The following is a 23,458-nucleotide window of genomic DNA, read 5'->3' as shown; positions in this document are numbered from 1 at the left end:
TTGTTCGAAATGGATTTTGACGGAACGTATGTCAGATTTACATGTTCAGGATAAGAGTTGACGCAAGCCTCCACGTATTTCATGAAAACTGATTCAAAATTCCTACAGAACAAAGTCAGCATGATTTTCTTTCAGATAGAGGCTGAAAGAAAGAGTTGCCTGTACATTTCTGTCCTGCTTGCATGACGGGGGATGCTTCCAGCTCGGATTTCGGGCTTATCCATCATTCTCATCAGTCGAAGCCAGTTCTGAAGTCTAAGGGCTTCATAAAGAATCCGAGGTGTAGCCAAAAGTCCAGGCCAAGTCCAGCAAAGAAAAAGCCTTATCATCTCTTTCCAGGTGGCCTTCATCGGATCAATGGGTTCTCCTTGACACGAAATTCTCGTCACAAGCCTAGGGTCTCCTGAGGGCCCAGTGGCCGTAGTTATTGAGATTGATGTGGTAGGTGACCACGAGCTTCTTTGCAAGGGGTCTTTGAACCGTGCCGTAATCGAACCTTCCACCTTGTCAAATGGAGTGGCAAAAAGAATTTTCGGAAAGGAGTTTTTATATGCTGTGGTCGTTGGCGATGACGATAGAAATATCGTGCTCGATGCGCGATCGATTATGCCTTCTTCGCTGATAGGCCGAGCCGCGGAAATCTTCTCGACGGGGTATAGAAAGTTTCTTTTCTCGCCAAAAGAGTTGTTGATTTCTGTGATGACTGCAGTCAACTCTCGGTCGGGCGAGTATAGATACCACCATGAAACCACGCTACGAGACCACCACATAAACTTGGGAGCACTTAGAAGGTAAGCATACGGCCACTGTCCTGGGTCCTCGTTCTGTATTTATGTTAGCAAATCATTGGAATATATTTGATGGAACTGCCTTTTCATACATGTTCTTTTAGAAACCGATGAAGCTTTTCCTGTAGTCCCAAGTGATTATCTCCAAGATGTAGATAGCGCTGAGTATCGAAGCTGAACCATGCACTGAACCAGGAACAAATAGATTTCCAAGTTGGAAAGGCGTCGGAGCACTCAGGGGTTTCCGCAAGGCATTGCTCGTCCACCGAGAGCAAGTCCCCAATTCGGCCACGAAGTCCAACAGGTATACCAACGAACAAGATACGATGCTTAAATTGATTCTTGATAGGCGAAACCCGTGTGTGGGTCATCGTAGCCGTAAAAAAGAGAGGGCGACCCAGGACAGTTTGGTTGCTGTCTGGCAGACAAGTAAGTGTACGAGGTTTCATCAAAACACGGATAGCAAGTACTAGAAATAAAAAGACCGAGGCTGCAAGAGTAACGATGATGATGCCGGCAACTAACTTGACCCATATTGTAAAAGTCCACGAGCTTAGCGACAGGCATAGGCTTAGCAAGCCCAGCTCGCGTAAAATTGAGGCACCGGATGCAAAATACATTTTTGACAGGAATTGAAGCGGGTAGCATGAGAAAGTAGAAAGCGTACGGGCACCGCCAAATTTCTTTGAATTACGAAGCGTCATTAATGGTCTCGTGGGAGCATAAGTCGGGACGTATCGGGTCTGTATCCCTTACAAGAGCGAGACATAGCATTAGTGGTGATTGTAAAACAGAGCAAAGATTACGATTACCCCCTCAAATGTCAGACACTCAAACGAACGGCTGACGCGAAAAAGCTTAGACGACTAGCCTTGTCAAAAGCAGTGTGAAGCGACATGAGACACGTTGTGTTAGAGATTGCATTCGCGATATGAGTGGTGTGGCACATGTATGCCTGGAGAACTGCTGACCGGACGCGGTATTAGTCAATTGGTGGCCAAAAGAGACGCTGTACTCCGAATGGATCAGCTCATGCATGCTAAGGAAAGCGGGAGGCTGGCTGGATTGCCCTCGGCTCAGCCCAGAACGCAGGATTGGGGCGCAAAGATTTAGCGTTGCAACAGCGGGAACAAAACTAGTGCTTATGCCAAAGTTAGGCTGAATTGTAGTTTTAGTTATCGGGAAAGCTACAAATTTCATAAACCAACTAAAAAGTGCATGGTCCCGGGAGGGATCCTAAGACCGACAATCCAATAGTGTTTCCCATCACATCACTTCAAATCACGCAGCTCGCCACATCACATCTTGTCTTATCACCCGTCTATTTGTCACAGTCCCGCAGGCTCATATTCCCAGTCACGCAGAACTCTCCAATGCGTCGTCAGCCACAGCTGCAAGGTGTCCCACGGGTAAACGAACCAATTCTTGCCGCTCTGCTTGTCGATAAGGTACTGCAGGGCATGATGGTCAGATTGCTCGTTACATCCGTCTTCAGGTTTGGGGCGCTAATCTGGACTTACGCTAGAACAAGAACTGTCGTGAACCGTTTCACTAAGGGCCAAATGGAGAGCCTTGGTGTAAGCCTGTTCGCTGGTGTGCATGACCTGTACACATGATGCTCGCTGTTCGAGAACTGGCCTAATGACGGCGGCAATCAAGTCCACAAAGCTAACTCACGACACGTCAGCGCTGCTAGTTATTGATTGTGACAGCTGTAATGGTTGCAACCTTTCGATAGAGAGCAAAGCTGAGGTATGCAGTCGGCCGGAGTTGGGTCCCAAAACGTAAAAGAAGTTGGGGAAGTCGTGCATGGCGACAGACTTGAAAGTTGCCTTGCAGCCGTATTCTTGCCAGTGCTGATCCCGAGTCTTTCCGTTTCGTCCTTGCACGTGTACGTTGTACTGTGTCAGGGAGAAGCCCGTGGCAAGGATCTGCAGCAGTCAGCAGTAGCAATGCTTCTAAAAGCTATTTCTAACTCACAATAATATCGGCCCGAACTTCCTCTCCCGAATTTGTAACAAGGGAGTGCTCTTTCACTCTGACAATACGCTCATCTGTCAGACGGACGTCATGTCTGTTGAGTGTGTCCACATAGCCTTGGTCAAACACGCGTCTCTGAAACTGGCGTCAGCAGTGATGATAAGGCCAGTTGATTTTGAGGCAACACGTATGCACACCTTGCATCCAAACTCGAACGTCGGAGTCAAAAGCTGCCAATATTTTCCTAACAAGGTTAGTTGTATATATTACTAGTTTGAGTAGCGATAAGCGAGGTTCTAGGTCTAGGCATACCAGGCGCTTTACTCTGCAAGTACTCGGTGCTTAGTTTTCGTGCTTGTACCCGTTTCCGATGGCCCACTTCGGTCGTCCGGAAATAAAAGAAGGTGACTTCCATGTAGACGAAAGTCAGAATCCTGACGAGGAATAAAAGTCCGGGAATAAATCGGAAGGCGAGCTTCAGGTGTAGAGATATGCCATAATTGGTGCTTGGGACGATGTGGTGTGGAGTCTACCACGAGATGTATCCTGTTAATTTTCGTGTATGCTCAATTCTCGACTCTTGCAATTGCTGCCTTACCCTCATAAATTGTGTCAGTCGCCTAGGCTTTCCTGCAATAGCCGGAATGAGTTGTGTGGCCGAGGCTGAAAAGTCAGCTGCCCATGTCCTCGATTGGCACATCCACGCCAGAAGTGACTAGCCTCCATTTCCGATGACTGCAACGTTCTTGTTTTGCAGCTCGATATTCCAGTCCCACTTTGCCGTGTGCATGACTTGTCCTTGGAACGTATGCATATTCGGAAGAGAAGATTCGTTTGGGTTCACAAACCCACCAACGGCCGATATGAGAATGCAACACTCTCGGACGAAGGATCGGCCAGTCGTCAGATTTTCCAAAGAGACTAGCCATGTGCTAGTGTGCTCTTGCCAAGTCGCACCCTTCCATTCGGTTCGTCCGACTACGTGTTTGTCTACTCCGTAGTCCGATGCGACCTTTGCAATGTAGTTCAGAATCTCGGCTTGGCGCGGAAAGACTTGCGTAAAACCAGGGTTCGGGGCAAATGAAAGGCTGTAACAGACAGCAGGAATATCCACGCCGCATCCGGGATCTGCCCATAAGACTTTGTCAGATGTGATACGCAAGCAGCTAGCTAAAAAACTCACAAGTGTTTGTCCACCAAGCCCCCCCAATTCCGTCATTGCGATCATAAACACAGTAGTCATCGATGCCCAATGAGCGTTTGAGTTTGCAAGCCATGGCTAGACCGGAGAACCCGGCACCAATGATAATGGCTTTAAATGGCGGCTGAGACGGAAGAGACATGTTGGTTTTTTGAGACAATAAGCGGACTGAGTAAAGCCAGATTTTAGCTGCTATGCAAGAGACAACAGGCTCATTAACCCGGGCGGTTGAGGTTCGATTTATACTCCCTGATTTAGCCTTGGGGAAAGCTGATAAAAACTTCGGCAATCGATAAACCGAAAAAACGAATAAATGATAATTCTCGTGGTTAGATTCAAATCCTTTGTCCTGTGATCGTGATCACTTGTGCCCCCCCAGCCAAGCACGTCTGTTCTATGCTCCCTAGCAGCTGAGTTTTTCCGATTGACAAGCATGTACGGGCTTCTACGGATGTCATAGATATGGGTGTTGCATCGTTCTGGTCATCCGACTTTCCATTTTCTTCCTCATTGTGTCTATTTCTGTTGCGCAGGAAATCATTCTTAGTCTAACGAAAAAACACGTCCTGACTGCCTTCAAGTTATATTTTACCATGTTCGTGGTCATTTTCATCATATCTTACATTCCAGTCATTATCGCATATCTGTTGCAAAGGATATGGAATTCCCTGCAGCTTCGCTCACTTCTACATACTCCTGGGGGACAGCCCGTGTACATGTCATGAGAAATCAGGTGGCATGCCTGGTCGGACTCCTTGGTTACGCATTCGTATTTGACAGTGCACGTACCATCCAGAGGCTCCCGATAGAACTGCAGACTTTTGAGAATCCTTGAAGCAATCTCTGACATATCATTGGCACCAGAACCGAGCAGCGAGAAGTAGATATGCTGCCTACCCCGTCGTTTATATGAACTTGTTTCGACTACGAAGAATTCATGGAGACCAAGCACCGAGCAACGAGGACCCTGTACCGTTACAAGTCGAAATACCCTAGGCACAATGCAATGCTGAGCACATATCACTTCTTTTCGAAAATTTCTCATCTAATTTTTTAATCTATTGACGTGACGTGTAAGACATGAACGTGAACTATCCTCTACACAAAATCAAGGCCACCGTTTGCATTGACGGTGTTTCATGTGGGCCAGCGGCTAGCCTTCTTAGACAGGAAGGCGACGATCTGAGCGATGTCATCGGGGATGGCGAAGTGAGCCGCAGCTGGAGTATTCTTCGCCATGTCATCTACCTCGGCACGGAGGGCTGGTGTCGCGCAGCCACATGTCGGTGGCGACAGGGTCGGGATTGACGCAATTGATGGCGACGTTGTACTTCTGGTTCAGCTCCGTGGCCAAGACACGGGTGACGCCCTCGAGAGCAGCCTTGCTAGCCAAGCAAGCGGTCGTGGAGGCGCTGCCCATGCGAGCGAGCACGCTGGAAATGTTGACGATGCGCAGGGCCGTGCCAAAGTATGGGATGGCCTCCTTGATGAGGAAGACAGGAAAACGCAGGTTGCAGTCCATGATTTTGTCCCACAGATCGTGGGCGAGGTCAGCCAGCAGGCTGTCGTCGCAGGTACCGGCATTGTTGATAATGATGTCAATGTGGCCCCAGCGCTTGACGGCAGCATCGACGATGCGCTTTGGCGAGTCGCAGTCGGCGCCGTCAGCCCGCACAGCAAAGGTATCGATGTCATGGTCGGCGTGCAGCGTTGTAGCTAGAGCCTGCCTGCGTGCTCGAGGCATTGTAAGTCAGAAGAACGTTGGCGCCACGCTTGGCTAGCTGGAGCGCAATACCGGCGTCAAGGCCTCGAGATGCACCAGTGACGATGGCATTACGAGCGCCCAGGGATTTGGAAGCTATTGAGTTGACAGTTGAAAACGGGGGGTGAATGGGAGAAGGACAGAAGGGTGAAGTAGCGAGTAGAAAGTGGTGCCGAGAACAGAAGACCAAGAGGAATACATCAAGAGCGACATGGGAGGGGCGTACGCGGTCGTTCCGTGTAATGGAAGAATACATGTACTGTGTGGCGCAGGGCGCTATCTAGTATGGGATCTCATGCACGTCGGCATATCTCGGAAGTAACCAACCATAACAATACACACAAGCTCACTGGGCACCCATAATTTGACACGACAAGACAAGGGAAAGACACAGGAAAGGCCTAAGATAGGGCGAACAGACAAGGACAATCGGAGTGGCATCTGGCCACTATTTGTACCATACGGTACTCCGTACATCGTGCATGAGACGGGGGAAATGATACACCTTATATGAGCGAAATAAAACTGACTACTTCATAAGTCAGGCAACAGCTAAGGCACGGGCCGCGTATAAGAGATGCTGTTGAATCAATCAGGCCGAAATGGGCTGGAAGTAACGTATTGTGGCTCAGGATGGGAAGATTCATGTACTCATGTACTCTGGGGCATGTAGTGCCCTAGATCCGCCTATTTAGTAAGGGTCTGTACACGTTGGCTTATCTCGGAAGTACGGAGCACGGAGTACCTAACCACACGATAGGCGAAAATTGGCATATTCAGGGAAGACGGCTAAAGTGGAAGCCTAGGCTGGAACAGTTAAGGGTAGTAATGTAAGCTGGCAAGTTAGGGCGGGAAGGCATCTGCAGGTTATCACAGGTTTAAAGGCCGTCGAAGCAATTTACATGGCCGGGGTGCAGATTAACTAGGAGGAGAGGGCACACTATAGAGGACTTGCGATGGTAATTGCTGTGCGTTTGGTTTTATGTTAATTGCCCTAAGACTATGTTAATATAAGACACCTCCCGAGTTATCTACTCCGTACGGTGTACAAAGTACCTTATGGTATCAGGCGGCTGCCGTGGAGATGGACCCGTGACTTACAAACTACAAGACATAAGTGACAAGGCTAACCAATGAGGGACGAGCCGTGGGCGACTATTGTGGCCATCTGATTGGCTGGTGTGGATCTGTCATCTCGTTTAGATAGCAAATTGTTAAGAGGAAGGAGACAGCGAGGCTTTATTCACGTCGGGTGGGTCCTTCCTTCGTCAAACATCTCCGCCGGTTCCTCTCTTTCACGACAACCAAGAGGACTGAAGTATGGCACCGATGCAGAAGGGAAAACAGAAACAGAAGCGGCCGACGCGGCGGTCGATGACCTTTAGTGGATGCTTTACGTGTCGGGCACGCGGCGTCAAGTGCGACGAGCAGCGGCCGGCCTGCCAGCGCTGCGTAAAGGCCAAACGGATGTGTGCCGGCTACGGCGTACGGCTCATCTGGGAAGACCGCGATAAAAGAGCCGAGTCGGGCCTGCGGAGCGAGCGACGGCCGCTTCCGTGGGCCTATGGTTACGAAACTGGGGACCATACGGAGGTCCCTGCGCTCAGAGATGCGGACTTGGACGCCGTCATCGCAGCCCTGCCAGAGGATCGGGGCCATTATCCTCTGGATCCCTATGCTCACGCCCAGGCCCATCCACACCCCCACGCACGCTTGTTCACCGTCTTGATGGTCACGCCACCGGTACCCTCGCCTCTGCCGTTAGCCTCGCTGGACGACGTGCTCGCCGTCCACGACCTCGACTTTCACAATCTCGGCCATCTCAACGAGCTCGGCGAGCTCGACGACATCTACAACATGCACGACACCCACCACTTCGGTAACCTGCACGGCCACGTCCCAAATGATCTTCACAGTATCTACAACCTGTCACTCGAACAGTGGTGGGTGACCACGCCGACATCGACATCCCAAGACGACCAGCGCCTGATTCCCAACGACAACACGGCCACACTCGAGCTCTGTCTGTCGCCTCGTCCGACCAAGGAAAGTCGTCTGCTGGACTACTGGATTGCCCACACGAGCAGCATCATGGTCTCGATCCCCCGGCGCGACAACCCGTTCCGCTCCATCTTCGTGCCCATGGCCCTCGTTGCGCAGAGCCAGCTTTTCCCTTCCGATGAGCACACGGCCCTGCTTCACGGCATCTACGCCATGGCCGCTTTCAACTGCGCCCAGCAGCAGTCCATCACCAACAGCGGCGCCTACAACAGCCTCGGCATGAGTCATCACCAGGTCAGCCTCGCCCATTTGCAGCGCAGCCTCAGCAGCCTCAGCCTTGGCTTCGACCATACCTCCAATCCCGAGGCAATTCTTGCCACTATCATACTCCTCATCACTACCAACTGCATCACCGGAAACTCGACTGCTTGGCGCTCGCACATCCGCCTCGGCCGCCAGTGGCTGCTCTCGTCCGTAAAGGCCCCTTGGCGCACCCAGCACGCCGCCTGCACTCTCTACCATATCTTCCTCATCCTCGAGGCTATCGGAACGTCGGCCAACATGTCCGACCTGCTCGACACCGCTGATGGTTCCGATGGCGCCAGCCATGGTCACGACTACACCTACAACAGTATTTTTGGCCTCTCCTGTACCGCCCTCTACCACGACTACCAGCTCGACAGCCTTTACGGCATCACTCAGCCCATTTTCGAGGCCATCGTCCACATTGACCGGCTCGGCGCCCGCTCTGTCTCACCATCCCAGCAGGAGCTCGAAAACCTGCGGGTCAAGATCTTGCTCAATGATCCGCGTGCTCTGCGCATCAGCGCACTCGACAACGCTGATGACACCGAGCATCGCTTCGTGCGCCATCACGCCTACGTCTTCTACTTCGCGTGCCGCATCCACTACGAGCGCGTGCTGTTTCGTGCCACTCCGCACGCTATCCAGAACCTCGTCCGCTGCGCTCTGGACCACCTTGAGGCCATCGCTAGCCTCGAGACAAACACGAACGTTGCTGGCCTCACATGGCCAGTGTTTGTCGTCGCCTGTGAGGCCGATGATCCTGTTTTGCAGAAACGGTTTGGCTGGTACTTTGACAAGGGTCAGAAGTACGGCATCTGGAGCATCTCTTCCGCCTATCTCGTCCTCTCCGAGGTCTGGAGGAGGCGGAGGAATCAGTCGAGAGAAGACCAAGCCAACGAGAGCTGGCAACAGGTAATGACAGACCTGGGCTTGGATTTACTGCTTACGTAATGATGCGTGGAAATGGGAAAATAGATATGTGGGAAAGAAGAGACGTTGGATGTGCATGAATCACTTATTAAGCAAACGGGGGTTACTGCTGGATAACAAAGATAGAACAGGAGAAACTTAAAACAGGGGGTCAACTTTGCGCTAGAGGTTTTTACAGGACTGTCACTGGATATATTGGATGAGAATATAAAGTTAGATAGATTTCTTTCAGAGAAAGAATATATGGAGCTTTCCGTGTCTCTTCCTCCTCCTATAGATGTCATTTTACTTCGTACAATCGTCCCGGCTTCAAGTTTAGTACATGTCCTCGTTCCCAGCGTACTCTGGGTACAATTTCCGCAGAGGATGGCCGCCCTCTACCCAACCAAGGAAAGGAGCGCTGAGATCATAACCGATCAGCTTCAGCATGTTCATGTCCTCTGCGTACAGTGTCTTGAGCTTCTCGCGGCTGTTGTTTATGTACTGGTTCTCCTCCTAGAGCAGCAATTAGACGACAATAGGCAGAATCGGGCGAAATGCAGCAGACATCGAGAAAGAGTACGAACCTGGCGCAGAAAGCCCTTGGTCATGAAGCAGCTGTAAACCAGGCGCTCTTCGTCTGTGGTCGTGTTGGCCGAACCGCCGTGCAGACAGGACGCCAGCATGATGAAGCCGTCGCCGGGGTTGAGCTCGGCAAAGACGGCCTGGCTCTCCTGCGGCCGCCGGTCGGTGTCCCAAAGATGCGAGCCAGGGATGAAGCGAGTGGCGCCGTTCTGCTTGGTCGTCTTCTTGGCGCCGACAAAGAAGCCGATGCCGGTGTCCTGGCCGATCTTGTAGTCCTTGGGCTCCATGCTGTGGGTGACATTGTGGTGGATCATGTCGTCACGGTGTAAGCCTTGGGCACGGGCACCGGGGCCGATGGAGAAGATGATGGTGTTGTTGAGCTGTGGTGTAGACACGCTGGTGATCTGCTCGTCGCCCAGCCAGCTGCGGTGGCTGCTGGAGAGCAGAGTCTTGCAGACCTCCTGATACAGCTTGTTGCGCACGATGCTGTTCATGAACACGGCCGACTTCTCGGCCAGCCCATTGACCCGGCGGGTCTCCTTGGGGAAGAACTCGCCATTCCACTCCGTGTCGGCATCGAGAAAGGGCCGAGTGTCTTTCTCGATGGCAGCCAGGTCCTCAGCCGTGACGGCATTTTTGATCACGACACCGCCAGCCATGATCAGGCCCTGGATAACCTCGTCAACCGTAGCCGTGGCATTGTTAAACACAGGCACCTCCGGCACGGCTGACAGCTCAGGCTCGGCTGTGATGGTGAGAGCCTGGACAGGAGCAACAATGGTCTGGGACATGACTGGACAGAGATGCGAAGTTTGATGAAAATAGTAAAAAAGGCTGGGTGAATATCAGAACTCAAGGATCGAATGCGTTTCGGTATGGTCCATCTCCTCCACAAGGAGCCGCGGGCTCCCAGATTATAAGACCGCAGCGGCAATGATACCGTCCCCGTAGTGGAGCAGGAGACTGCGAGTATCTGTTGCACGTGACCTTGTGGGTCACTGTGCAGACTTTTCACTGCCGCAGTGCATCCACTAGCTTTAGCTTCTTTTCAGAAAATCCGATGCTTTTCTTTCATGAGTATCAGCCCCGCAAAGTCGGCGGGGTGCGGAACCTGGCTTAGCGTCAGCTGAATTCGCAACAGCTGGCTAGAGGCAGGAGACAGCGAGCTCTGTCTTGGTGCGCCATCCTCCCATTAGGTCATGTTCGTACGACTGCTCGACTTCCCTGCAATCCGTCGGTGGTACGGCTGGCAAGAGATAGCGAGAGTGGCTGGCCGGGAGGCAAAAGTCTAGCGATCTGGAGCCATATTTGGCCTCTAGTCCCCTGACCTTTTGATTTCTTGACCACGATTCTGCAGTTCCCTCCAGTCAATTCGCCGCCAGCGAATAGTCTTTGCATTGCCGTCTCTGATCGCAAAAAATTGATCCAATTCTCCTATTCTTCCCAACACTATCCCACACTCTGAAACTTCCACGATGCCTTCTGCCATCTCCAAGGTCGAGCTGCAGCGCGTCAAGGCCGACGTCGGTGTCGAGCGAATCCTCGAGATCGTCCGCGAGGATGGCGGCGTGATCATCAAGGGCTTCCTAACGCCCGAGCAGGTGCGCGACTTCAACAGCGAGCTCGAGCCGGCCATGGCACAGGTGGTGCCAGGGTCCATGTACAAGGACAATCAGTTCATCTCCGACTTCCACGGTAACGAGACCAAGCGGCTCACCAACCTGGTCACGCACAGCAAGACTTTCCGCGAGCAGATCCTCGATATGGACCTGGTGCACGACCTGGCCACGACCGTGTTCGAAGAGGAATCGGGCTCGTACTGGATGACGACGGCACAGGTCATTGAGATCGGACCCGGAAATAAGGCGCAAATCCTGCACCGTGACCTCGAGAACACACGGCCGTACGTCGACATGGGCCCCAACGGGCCCGAGGCCATGATCAACTTCCTCATCGCCCTGTCCGACTTCACGGAGGCGAACGGGGCCACGCGGGTGATTCCCAAGAGCAACCACTGGCCCGACTTCAACGATCGCGGTACCCTGGACCAGACCATTCCCGCCGAGATGGACGCCGGCGACGTGCTCTTCATCTGTGGCAAGGTCGTCCACGGTGGCGGCGCCAACGTCACTGCTGATCGGCGCCGCCGCGGCCTTGCCTTCACCTTCCAGCCCAGCTTCCTCACGCCCGAAGAGGCCTACCCCTTCCTCGTCGACCTAAAGACGGTCAAACAGATGTCCACCCGGGCCCAGCGCATGATTGGCTTCCGCTCCCAGTTCCCCAAGGGCTCGCCCGGCCTGTGGCAGTCCGACTACAAGGAGATTGCCGACTACATTGGCCTGTGAATGGGCCAGGAGCTGGACTGAGGCGGTACATCCTGTGCGGGGATAGCATCGCGCTATGAGACACGTCTTCACGTTTGCTGTTGGTCGCCCTTTGCTTTATTTTATTTACTTGCTCTATAATCTTTAGTTGTCTTTCGTACATAGTCTCATTTTCAATTGATTGTGCATTGTTCAATTCATGGTGCCTCCCGATGTTCTAGGATACTTACTGCACATGCCATTGGGTGTATCTACGTCTTTTATGTTAACTTAGTCGTTGCTCCGCTTATTTTTACACATCTGTGATTTTTATCCCGTGCCTTACACATAGCGATCTTCCACAATCAATGTGCATATTATCGAATTTCACGACGCGTCTTTGCAATCTATAAACTCGTATTATTGATACAAAAATCAGGATAAGCAGGGATCTACAGAGTACCGACTAAAAAAGTGCTACTGTTGGAATTTGCCTCCAGATATGTAGAGGCGTAAGGCACAGATAAGGAAGGCTGTACGGAGTTCCTCAGAGATTTTGTCACGCTAAATGTGGATCTGGTCTCTGTATCTTTCGCTGTCTCTTTCCCATCCTTACCACATCCCTGTTCCGATCCTTCGAGACCAGTCAGAGCTGGCCGATGGTCAGACAGCCAGATAGGCAATGCTCTACGTGGATTATGGGCTTCCACCATCTCGTATATCTCTTGGCGGGTACCCATGGCCGTTGTCGATGCTTTCTGGTAGATGAGCCATCAGTCGTGTAACTTCATCTCCTCTCCTTTGCCCAGCTGCCGCCATGTCTTCCCAACTGGACGAAAAGACCATAGATAAGCAAGTCGGATCACTTGCCACGACCGTGGTCGATGTGGGCACAGGCGACGTCCAGAACACTCAGGTCAAGAAGAACTTCAACCTATGGAGCACGCTAGGCATATCTTTCTCGCTCACGTCGACGCCCATCACCATAGGCACGTACCTCTCTGTCAGCATCGGCGTCGGTGGTAGCCCCGTCTTCTTCTTTGGTTACATCCTGTCTGTCATCATGGATCTCTGCGTCTGTGCCTCGTTGGCCGAGATGGCCGCTGTCTTGCCGCACTCGTCCGGTTAGTCATCAACCCTGTGGTGAAGACCTTTCGTCCCCCTTTACTGTTCGATACCCCGTGTCTGACATTGTCACCTATCAGGTCAAGTCCACTGGACAGCCGTGCTGGCGCCCAGAAAATACGCCCGGGGACTGAGCTACACCGTCGGCTGGCTGACGGCGGCCGGGTACTTTTTTTGGACGGCAGCGACCTTTCTCATCACATCGCAGCTGATCTGGGCGCTGGTGCAGATCTGCCACAGTGCCTTTGAGACACACCTGTGGCACTTTTACGTGCTGTATCTGGCCATCGGCCTTCTCAGCCTGCTAATCAACGGCCCGCTCTTCAGCTGGTATCCATACATGCTTAAAGGATTTGTCGTCTACATCAATGCGGGTGCGCTCTTTGTTATGGTTGCCCTGCTGGCCCGGGCATATCCCAAGGAGAGTGATAAGTACGTGTTTGTCGACATTGTCAACTTGACCGGCTGGTCGTCCAACGGGGTCGTCTTCTTTCTCGGACTACTGCCCGGCCTTACAGCCGTCAACGGTTTCGACTCGGCGGCCCACATGGCCGAGGAAGTGCCCAATCCGGAACGTGCGGTCCCGCAGGTGATGATGCTCAGTGCGCTCGCCAGCGGACTCAGCGGGCTGCCCATGATCTTGGTCTACATGTTCTGCATCACGAATACGGCCAACCTGCTGGCACCGGTGGGCGGCCAGCCGATCGCACAGCTGATGGTCGATTCGCTCAACTCGCGCGCCCTGACCATCATTTGCATGATCATCTTCATCGTCACCTTTACGTGCGCCTCCTTTACGATGCTGACAACGTGGAGCCGTGTATGGTGGTCTCTTTCGCGCGAAAACGGCACGCCCTTCCCTAGTCTTATGAGCCGTATCGAGGAGAAGAGCCAGCTTCCGTACAACTCCATCATCTTTGCCACCGTGGCCTGTGCCCTCATTGGCGTGCTTGAGCTCGGCTCTAACCTTGCTCTAAATGCAATCCTCGGCGGCGCTATCATCTGCATCTTTATGTCCTACGCCATTCCGATCTGCTGTTCACTGCTAGGCCGTCGGAGCGCGTTTGCCGCCAAGCACTACTTTAACCTCGGCGCTGCCGGTACCGCCCTCAACATCATCTCCGTCACCTGGATCTTCTTCGTCTTTGTCTGGCTGTGTTTCCCCTCCTACATCCCGTATACCAACGCGACGATGAATTGGGCCATCGTCGTCTTCGCTGGCATCCTGGCACTTAGCGGTATTAACTGGCTGGCCTTCTCGCGCAAGAACTTTACGGTTCCTGTCTCGTTTGAGACGGGCAGCGAGGAGACGAGTATTGAAATCGGTGAAAAATAGGTTGTTTGTAAGGTATTTTTATTTCTTGCACTGCTGCGAGAGCAGCAAAGCGTGCACTGCTTAATAGATGGTCTGATTAAATTTTGGGTGTCTAGTAAGCATGTGTATTGTTTTAGTTGTGTGTAGGCGTCGTACCCTACAGGACATATGTGCTCCGTACCTTTCTATCCCACGCTAAAGAGACCTCGACTGTCGAGTTGTCAAATGGACCAGGTCAAAATGGGCTAGATGTAAAGACTTGTGGCGCAGGATGGAAATATTCTTAGGTAAGCACATTGGTAAAGGGGTGGTCCCTGATTGGTCGATTATGGACCCACCCAACAGAGTTTTCACCCCTGCCGCGATAGTTACGCTCTCTCCTCCTCTGTACTCCGTACGACGTAGATATATGCACAAGTAATACAGCCAACGAGTCTGCCGAGTAAGAAAATAATTTCATCTAGAGTTGGGTGGTTATGTACCCATCAGTGCCGGGTCCCATGCTACTTTTACCGACGTCAGTACTGCTTAGACTTGGTGAGCTCTGAAAAGCCGTGTATACCTTTGACAAACTTCCCAAGATGCTTGGTTTTTTGGATCTCGAGATTGAGAAGCTACAGCACATCCATTATATTAACAGATAAGTTCAGACTTGAAAACTTGGTTTCGCACTTTGCAAGAAATTCGCTTACAGACCGAAGATATAAAGGACAAACAGCAACAGCTGAGAAGCATGCCTCTTATACTGAAGATCAGAAGCTCTTCTATATTTGCTATAGCTTTCAACAAATACCGAAGTAAAGCCTGTGGATTATGGCATACGGAGTACTCCGTAAGGTCTGATCAATCGGGGCCTGTAGGTGTAGAGAAGTGCAGGGGTGTGAAGATGTGGAGTGTTAACTGGGATGTGTGGGGGTCCCTGAAATTACTAAGTACTCCGTATACGCGACACTCTTTCGATTTCTGTCGTATTCGGCTTGGTCAGATTCATTCACCTTGCTGCACGGCTTATTAAGTTATTGTTGCACGTGACCATGTGGGTCTCTGTGCAGACTTTTCACTGCCGCAGTGCATCCACTAGCTTTAGCTTCCTTTCAGAAAATCTCATGCTTTTCTTCCCAGAGTTATGCATCGTTCGTTAATTGCGCCGAAAAATTTGCGATCACATGACTAGAAACGTGACATTTCTGACAAATATTTTGTTTTGTTTACTTTTATCGCGCGTTCGCGCCCCCGTTTTTTTTTTTCAGCCCCCCCCTAATCATCTTTATTCACCCTGCACCACCCTAACCCTGCACCACCCTGCACAACAGCGCCGGCGCACACCAATTGCGTTTTACTAGTATGCCAAAATGTCTAATAGTAAGTACAGCCTTTTCTTGCTTTACTAGGGCCTCTCTAATACTATTATATAGACGATCCTGCTATTACGCTACCTAGCCCTACGTCTTTAGGCGTGAGCTTTTGCTTTAAGTGCTGGAAAGAGTTTCTTGCTTCCGAATTTGGTGCTAGTTTAAGCGGCAGCTTGAAAAAAACCTGCCTTAAGCATAGCACAAAAAGAAAGGCTAGTGTATAGGCTGTGGCTTTTACCGATTAGGAAGACTTTCTTATAAAGGTTAAAGACTAGCAGGATAATGTACGTTTTGTTAATGTTTTACCTGTAAATATATACTAATACAAAGCAAGAGGACTCTATTAACTATTCTGCCGACTATACCTTTCGACTTATTAATCTGCCTATATCTTTTAACAACTCTAATCCGGATTCGAAGACAAATCAAACTGTGATTACAGATCTAGCAGATCTGCTTTAGAAGATAGGCGGGTATAGGCTTCTGCACAAAAGTAAATACAGCAATGCTAGTATAGTCTCCTTTCGGTTCCGCTGTGCCTAGGATGCTGCACTCGACCGTTAAATCTAAGAAGCACAACAAGATAGCCGGAAAAGAAAGAGATATACATATAATAGCAGATTTGGGTTTTTAGTAGACTTTAACAACTCTACTTTAAATGCTTCTTTTTAGCATAAGCACTATCTATCCTACGTTAATATTAAATTAACGCTAAAAGCGATAGAGTTTATTAAAAGCTAGACCGCCTCTTGCACGCCTTTAGAGATTTACTATAACTTTTAATCTTAGTAGATTTCTAGCTTCTAAACTATTATATAAGCATAGATTTATTATTGCTAGCAGAAAGCAAACAAACGTTTATAGAACTATGATAAAGACTAGTATATCTTTGCATAGAAGCTTCTTCTTAAGTACCTAGCTGCTATTAAATCTTTTAAATATACTTATAGTAATTGTTAAGGCCTAGCATTGTTTATTAATAAAACTATTAAAATGCTAGCCTAAAGCGTAAAAGAAGCCTTAACAGATTTAACATTTAGCACAAATAACGTGGCAATAGATTTGTTTGCTATGTTAGTTAAAGTTAATAGAATAGGTATGCTATTAGCGTATCTTTTTCTTTAGACTTTGCCCTTTAAAAAAGGTAAAAAAGAAGCTAAACCTAGAGCTATTATAGCTATTCTTAAAGCCTTTTTAGCTACGCTAAAAGGCTATAGTATACAGCCTATCTTCTTTAGCTATAATAAGGATTAATCTAAGATATCTACTATTTAAAGCACATTTAATAAGGCAACAATTCAGCTATGTTTTTAGCACGCTAAAAGAGCTATTAAAACGAAAATTAATAGATCGGCAAAGACTAACACTTAAAGCAAGTACCACCTAGAAGAAGCCCAGCAACTAGTACCTTATTTAGAGATATGCTAGGGCTCCTTGCCAATTCGGCGCCCAGATAGGCCACATCGGTATAATACTTGCAGCTGTACAGCACGGACTAAGTCTCTAGACAAGAAGGGGAGACTTAAGGTTTCCTTAAAAGAAGACAAAAACACCCTTCTTAAGATCTTTAGTCGGCATTTCAACAGGCACCCTTTTCTACCGGATGCAAATGGCACCTTGCATAACGCTGCTACTATTCACCGACAGTGTGCAGCTAAGGTATACGACTGGTGTTTTTCTCGAAATTTACATGTCACTGACAGAATGTTGTTTAATAGGTGCCATCTTGGCAGACAAAAGTGGAGACATTTTGGTCATGTGATCGCAAGTTTTTCGGCGCAATTAAGGGACGTTGAGTTATGCATGTGGGTCACGTGCAGACTTTTCACTGCCTCAGTGCATACTCGAACTGCCAAATTATGGGTGTACTCCGAATTTCCGAGCTATGCCGACGTGCATCAAATCCCATACTAAATAGCGCTCTGCGCCACACAGTACATGTATTCTTCCATCACATGGCACAACTGTGCACGCCCCTCCTATATTGGCCCAGTCCGTTCGACACAGTTATGCACTTCCTACACTAAGGCTTTGCCTAAACCCAATACCGCGATCTTGGTCACGTAACCACAGTCTAGCTTTCACTTTACTGCCTTTGTGTCAAGCATTGGAATCCGCCACACTGTGGCCCTTCCGCCCCATTTGGCCGTACTGGCCTGTAATTGGTCAGAAGGCACAAAAGCGGGGCCTGACACTAGTATCAATACGGATCCCCAGAAGGGTCGCGATGTATCTATTTCTTCCTAAGTACACAACACTCTTTCGCCCACACTAGACCCTATTCAGCCTCCTGCTCCTCACAGTGCATCACGTTATATGACCGCTACGTATAGCCTCCTTTAACCTTCACACTTTGCTTGCCCTTTACTCCGTATTTACTTCCCTTGCCGTTTTCTTACCTCTTCTCTTCTTCTTTGCTTAATAGTTTCCCTAACAAACTAATGATTTCTACCTACCGATGTACCTTGTATTATCAACGATTAATACTTATACGTAATAAGCAACATTGCCTATTGTTTTCGCTAATCTCGGAGGTTTAAGGTATAATATGTTCATGTTACGGGAGGAAAAATTGACCCACAATTAGTATCTATTAGTCTGGTCGCGAAGATATATTACAGAAAAAGCGACAATTACGAATAACAGAAACCGAGTTCGAAGCAATAGAACCTCCTAAACTTTCTTGTACCTAATTCGTCACTTCCTCTTAACAAACGCACAAAAAATGGCTAAAGATCTCTGTCATCTGAAAAATATTGATTTCAAAAGATAAGAAGAGATTTTTGGTATATAGCTCGCATCACATATGATGGAACGATTGTCTTAATGCTACATACATACTGTAAGTGGTATCCTTTATTGCTGCTGTTATGTCCTTGTTGCCAGGTACTGTTCAAATACCCACCACCGCTACGTCCGCCTTCTTGCTGACTTACTGCCAGGGGGTTTCCTTACTAGCACACTATGTATACCGGCTTCCCTAAGACATTTAGTAGTTGCGTCTAAAAGACCTTGTAAGCTGTGGCTTCATCTTGTCATAGACCATTGTAAAAGCGGCTACGCTAGGTAGTAAAAACCCCCTCTTTCCTCCCCCGCTTGCAACAACCTGGACCGATCACTTGACAGTGTACTGTACAGTGACGTCTCGGGTAAGAACAATGCTATGAGCCGCTGGCTCGGACCTTTGCAGCATAATCTCCTCGCTGTTCGTGTCGGACGTGACCCCAAAAATGTTTCCGGCATCGCTCAATCTTTCATCCTCTGAAGCGTGATGGATCGGTCCCCCTTCGACCCTCGTTTCTCCAGGTGAGATTTCCGAGTCCCTTGCAAGAAACTCTTTTCTTGTGTGCAGCTCAAACTCGTCATGGGAACAGCTTTCCAAGTTGCCCGCTCGGCTTCTACCATTTGCATACGCATTGCTGGTGCTTCTTGCTCCGCCCGCCCCAAGGCGACCGCTGTGGCCGTAAGAGGTGTGATTGGCAGAGCTGTTGAGCTTCAGCATGCGTCCAACTACAGGCTTTAAAAAAGACGCGCAAGTAGCTATTATGCCGATATTGAGCTGGAGACTAAGACCACCGTGTTAGCACAGGAGCCCGTCCTAATATTGCCGCATGTGCTTTCTTCAACCTTACTTTTGCCAGAAATGAACCCAGTAATTAAACGTAATATCAGGCGAGCCGGCAGTCATCAACATGAACACAGCTTTCAAAATGCCCATCAGGACGGCACTATTTCGTCAGTTAGAATAGATGTTGTTCCTATTTCAAAATGAGGAACATCTTACCAGTATCCCAGGTTTAGAATACTGATGACATAAAGTCGTAACCGTAGTGGCATCTTCAGTGTCCAGATAACTGGAATGGGCAATGCTCCCAGGCACACATCTGTTACGATGTTGCAGGCTAGGACTGTTAACATCGGGTTGCTCAGCCACCGAAGAAGGAGATCTTACAAATGTTCCAGTATGTGAGATCGATAAAGATGGTGAATGCATGACACCTAGGATCATATGGATCTATCCACTGGAATTCCCACCAACCCGAATATGGCGTGCAGTAGACGAACAGCCAGATGACCGCCTGTAAGGTGTACAAAATGACAAATACTGCCGTAGTAACCGCCCTGTTAGTCTTGCAAGAACCCTCACGCTTAAAACTAGGGATCGTACCGATGAGTCCATAAAGTGACCACCTGTACCACTTCAAGTCGTGATTGAGCCGCAGCAAGCTAAATGCCAAGGATATTCTCAGAAGTCCAAGGGCAAAGCCGTCCGACAGGACAGTTTTCCAAAATGATATGTGCTCGAACTTTGTTCGATTTTCGACGGTGATCGTTGTGCCATGGTGCCCGAGACCGTAAGGCATCTGCAAGACCAGGCAGATCCATGAAACAAGAGCGAGAATCTGCATAGATCATCCCCGCCGAAGTCAGCACGTTCTCGGCTCGCTCTCTTTTTGAGAACTGGGCAAATACTCACAATGACAAGCAGGATGAGGACGTCGTCATGGCCAAAAGCCTTAACTATTACCACGCGAACATAGACGCGCAGGGCCACGAAAGTAAATGCGACAAAAAAGAAAAAACCAACGATGCCAACTATCCTACCCGCATTACTCGCATTGGCGTAATCAACTGAATCCATATCGGCCCATCGCCGTCAAAATAAGCGAAGAATTGCGCAGTGGACTTATTCGTCGGACCCGGCTAGTTTTAAGCAGATTCCGCCACGAGTTCGGTTCTTTAAGGGGACGTCGGCTCCATACATATTTAGTAGATGAAGTACAAACTGCACGAGTTTCAACTTACGACGCAGTACCATGATCACGCTAGAAAGCTTCGAGGCCCCGGTCGTGCAGACAACACAAGGACATATGTAAATAGTACACTGTACGCTTGGAGTGCACTGATACTATTCAATGCACTGATGCCGAAAAAGTAAAAAGAACAGCAGCGATACCAGGCTATCGTGCAAGGATATCCGGAGTAGTTTTATGAACAATTCCCGAAACCAACTCGCCCGAGGTCAAGTGGCTCGGCACAACAATTTGTAGTATAGAAAGTACGGAGTAGTTGTGTTTTTCCCCCTATTCGAATACATCGTACGATGTACGGAGTACAATGCACGAAATCTGGTTTTAAGCGCCCTTTGCCTAGAATCCGGCAGCTGCATGATTCTAGTACCTGGAAGCGCATATTCTAGAAGAAACATGTGATGCTTGCCCTTAAATCGCGAATTGCCATTGCGGTCATAAATTTGTCAAGCTGTAATCTGTTTTTTTTTCGTGTACATCGTAATTTGTACACCTTCTGTCGCGCAGGGTTAGCTGGATTTTGAAACTGCGGAAACTGCGGTAGAAATAGAGTCCCACAGCGACTGCAACTCTGTTCAGGGCGCAGATCACGACCTAATCCTTATTTGGAAGAAGCTGAAAGCAATACAAAGCAGCACCTAACTCCATAGGATCTTGGAATGGACTTGCAGCCTGCTGCTATGCATATACGATGTAGTATCGTATCCACATAATGTCAATCAACTCCGAGAAGGTCTCCACCGCAAGACGTACGGTAGCAATCGGCGCCGACAAGGTGGAACTCAACACATGAACGTCTTTAGCTCACTCGATTGATGCTACATTCTACATCGGCTTTGGACGAGACGTGCTAATTTCTCTGGCCCTTGTCCGCACTTCCATCCGACTCGAGCAGAAGTGTGATAAAGGATGCAGTCGTCCTTAAAAGGATGGCACTGGGCAGTCGGCCGCACTCCTATTGCCAGTCGCCCGACCATTCATCCCTTGCAGCAAATTTCGGCATTCACAAAGGAGACCTCCCATTCCTAGCTCTCAATTCCCACCGTCATGTATAGCTTAAAAAAGTCTGCAGGCGTGAGCCTCATTGCCACGTTTTTCATTGGCAGCGTGACTTCGAGCTCCTGCGGGAGCGATCAGACGATCTCCCGCGATGTGGTTGTAGTCGGTGGCGGTGCGTCCGGTTCCCATGCGGCCGTGTGGCTGCGCGACAATGGAATGAGTGTTGTTTTGGTGGAGAAGGACAGCCTGTTGGTATGTTATTTGCGCCTTTGGTCCCTATTCCTGGCCCGTTGTTGTTCTTGGCTAACTCTTTCCCAAGGGCGGCCACACCAAATACTATACGGATCCAGTCTCCAATGAGACGCTTAATATCGGTGTGCAGGCGTGGATGCAGTATGAGAGCGCCTACGACTTTCCGACCCGTATGAACGTGTCGACGAGCGGGTCAATGAAGTTCACGACCAACACGAATGCATTCATCGACTTCAAAACAGGTCTTCCGGTGCCCAACTATGCCGCGCCCTCGTCCACGGACGAGTATGCGGCCCTGGGCGTGTATCTGAACCTGTTGGAGAAGTACCAAGACATGCTGCTGCCGGGATATGACAACTTTCCCAACGCAAGCTCCATCCCAGAGGATTTGTCCATGCCGTTCGGCGAGTTTGTTGTTAAGTACGGAATCGAGGCTGCAGTGCCGCAGCTCTGGGACTCGACCGATCAGGGTCTGGGCGATACCATGAACGTGTCGACAATGTGGGTGATGCAGGCGTCGACGACGCCCGAGGCCAAGGCCCTGCTAGGCACAGCTGCTGCCGCTGTTCCGGCTTCTGGCCGCCTGTGGGACTTATACGAGAGCGTGCAGAACTTTTTGGGAAGCGACGTGCTGTACTCGACCTTGGTGACAGAGTCAACTCGGTCAGACACTAACGTCACGCTGAAGACGATCAACACGGTCACGGGAGAGGTCACGTGCATCGAGGCCAAACGCTTGCTGATGGCCATCCAGCCTACGCCGGAGAACCTGCTACCGTTTGATATTGACGCCAGCGAAAAGGCCGTCTTCAGCCAGTTCCAGTTCTCCACCCTCTATGCAGGCATCCTCCGCCACCCGTCTCTGCAGGTCAACACATCTTACAACGACCGCTCTGCAGCACCTGGGTCCACCAACTACACTGTCTTCCCTGTCTACCCCCAGCTCGGCTTCTTGACCTACATTGGCGGCACGGAGGACTTGTTCCACTTCACAGCCGTTGGAACTGAGGACTATGATGCAGAGCGCATGAAGGCTCTCATCGCCCAGTCTATTGACAATATGATTGTGGCTGGCACCATTCCCAAGACTGATGGCACCCTTACCTTCTCTTACTTTGCTGATCACGGCAAGATGCACCCTCGCCTGACCGCGGAAGTCCTCAAGACCGGCTTGATTCAGGAGCAGCTCGCTCTCCAGGGTCACCGCTCCACGTGGTACACTGGTGGCGCCTTTGCCGCCCCATTTTCGACCATCTTGTGGGAATTCAACAAGGAGCTCTTGCCTAACGTGATTAAGGGGATGTAGGAGTAACAAAGCTCTCACTAGATTGCCTCGTTAGGCAGTTCAACAAGTATCAGTAGAGCGTTAATATGGTTGTGCGTCAGGAGATATCTTAATCACTTAATTAAATAGGCTTTAGTGTTCTGCATCCTAATCAGGCTAATATATTTGTTACTTCATGCTGGGGTGGCCGAGAGTCTCGTTTCTCCGGTGACGACAACTTCCTACGAACCATGTCGCGATTTCTTTAGTATAAGCAACACATGTGCAGGAGTTTGTTCGCTTCTGTGATGTAGTTATTTAGGGGCGGCGCTGGTTGATAATTATCCAGAGTCGACCACTCAAAGTCAATGAGCACCAGTCAAAATTGCGTTGCACACCACAGCATGTTGTCGCGGCTCGTGACTTTGTGCGTCACTTTAAGAGCGCGCAGCTGTCGTACTGCTGGGTCAAGCTGTATCACATGACCGTCTTCCCATGACGCAGT

General features: G+C 49.8%; 6 protein-coding genes across 6 annotated transcripts; 4 read left to right on the top strand and 2 right to left on the bottom strand.

Moving 5' to 3' along the window:
• Positions 1–2,116: 2,116 nt before the first annotated feature.
• Positions 2,117–5,713, bottom strand: CMQ_5256 (short-chain dehydrogenase/reductase; the record flags this gene model as incomplete). Its single annotated transcript, XM_014319001.1, has 8 exons — positions 2,117–2,239; positions 2,309–2,456; positions 2,517–2,719; positions 2,769–2,903; positions 2,966–3,012; positions 3,081–3,297; positions 3,751–3,896; positions 5,218–5,713. 8 exons carry the CDS (start codon positions 5,711–5,713, stop codon positions 2,117–2,119), a joined length of 1,515 nt encoding a protein of 504 aa, XP_014174476.1.
• A 1,347-nt stretch (positions 5,714–7,060) lies between these two features.
• On the top strand, positions 7,061–8,989 carry CMQ_5248 (putative argr fungal zinc cluster transcription factor; the record flags this gene model as incomplete). Its single annotated transcript, XM_014318993.1, has 1 exon — positions 7,061–8,989. The coding sequence occupies one exon, from the start codon at positions 7,061–7,063 to the stop codon at positions 8,987–8,989; it is 1,929 nt and encodes a 642-aa protein (XP_014174468.1).
• Positions 8,990–9,283: 294 nt separating this feature from the next.
• CMQ_5194 (phytanoyl-dioxygenase family protein) lies at positions 9,284–10,323 on the bottom strand (the record flags this gene model as incomplete). The annotated part of the gene is made up of 2 exons (XM_014318939.1): positions 9,284–9,463; positions 9,535–10,323. 2 exons carry the CDS (start codon positions 10,321–10,323, stop codon positions 9,284–9,286), a joined length of 969 nt encoding a protein of 322 aa, XP_014174414.1.
• Positions 10,324–11,007: 684 nt separating this feature from the next.
• On the top strand, positions 11,008–11,877 carry CMQ_5199 (toxin biosynthesis protein; the record flags this gene model as incomplete). The annotated part of the gene is made up of 1 exon (XM_014318944.1): positions 11,008–11,877. The coding sequence occupies one exon, from the start codon at positions 11,008–11,010 to the stop codon at positions 11,875–11,877; it is 870 nt and encodes a 289-aa protein (XP_014174419.1).
• Positions 11,878–12,652: 775 nt separating this feature from the next.
• Positions 12,653–14,296, top strand: CMQ_5151 (putative choline and nitrogen mustard permease; the record flags this gene model as incomplete). Its single annotated transcript, XM_014318896.1, has 2 exons — positions 12,653–12,959; positions 13,041–14,296. 2 exons carry the CDS (start codon positions 12,653–12,655, stop codon positions 14,294–14,296), a joined length of 1,563 nt encoding a protein of 520 aa, XP_014174371.1.
• A 7,189-nt stretch (positions 14,297–21,485) lies between these two features.
• Positions 21,486–22,995, top strand: CMQ_5381 (FAD dependent oxidoreductase superfamily; the record flags this gene model as incomplete). The annotated part of the gene is made up of 2 exons (XM_014319126.1): positions 21,486–21,689; positions 21,757–22,995. The coding sequence occupies 2 exons, from the start codon at positions 21,486–21,488 to the stop codon at positions 22,993–22,995; spliced, it is 1,443 nt and encodes a 480-aa protein (XP_014174601.1).
• Positions 22,996–23,458: the final 463 nt, after the last annotated feature.

Source organism: Grosmannia clavigera (genome assembly GCF_000143105.1).
Source record: "Grosmannia clavigera kw1407 unplaced genomic scaffold GCSC_132, whole genome shotgun sequence".
Classification (NCBI taxonomy): Eukaryota; Fungi; Ascomycota; class Sordariomycetes; order Ophiostomatales; family Ophiostomataceae; genus Leptographium; species Leptographium clavigerum.
The sequence above is the reverse complement of the archived record's forward strand: the minus strand, read 5'-3'. Positions and strand labels throughout refer to the sequence as shown.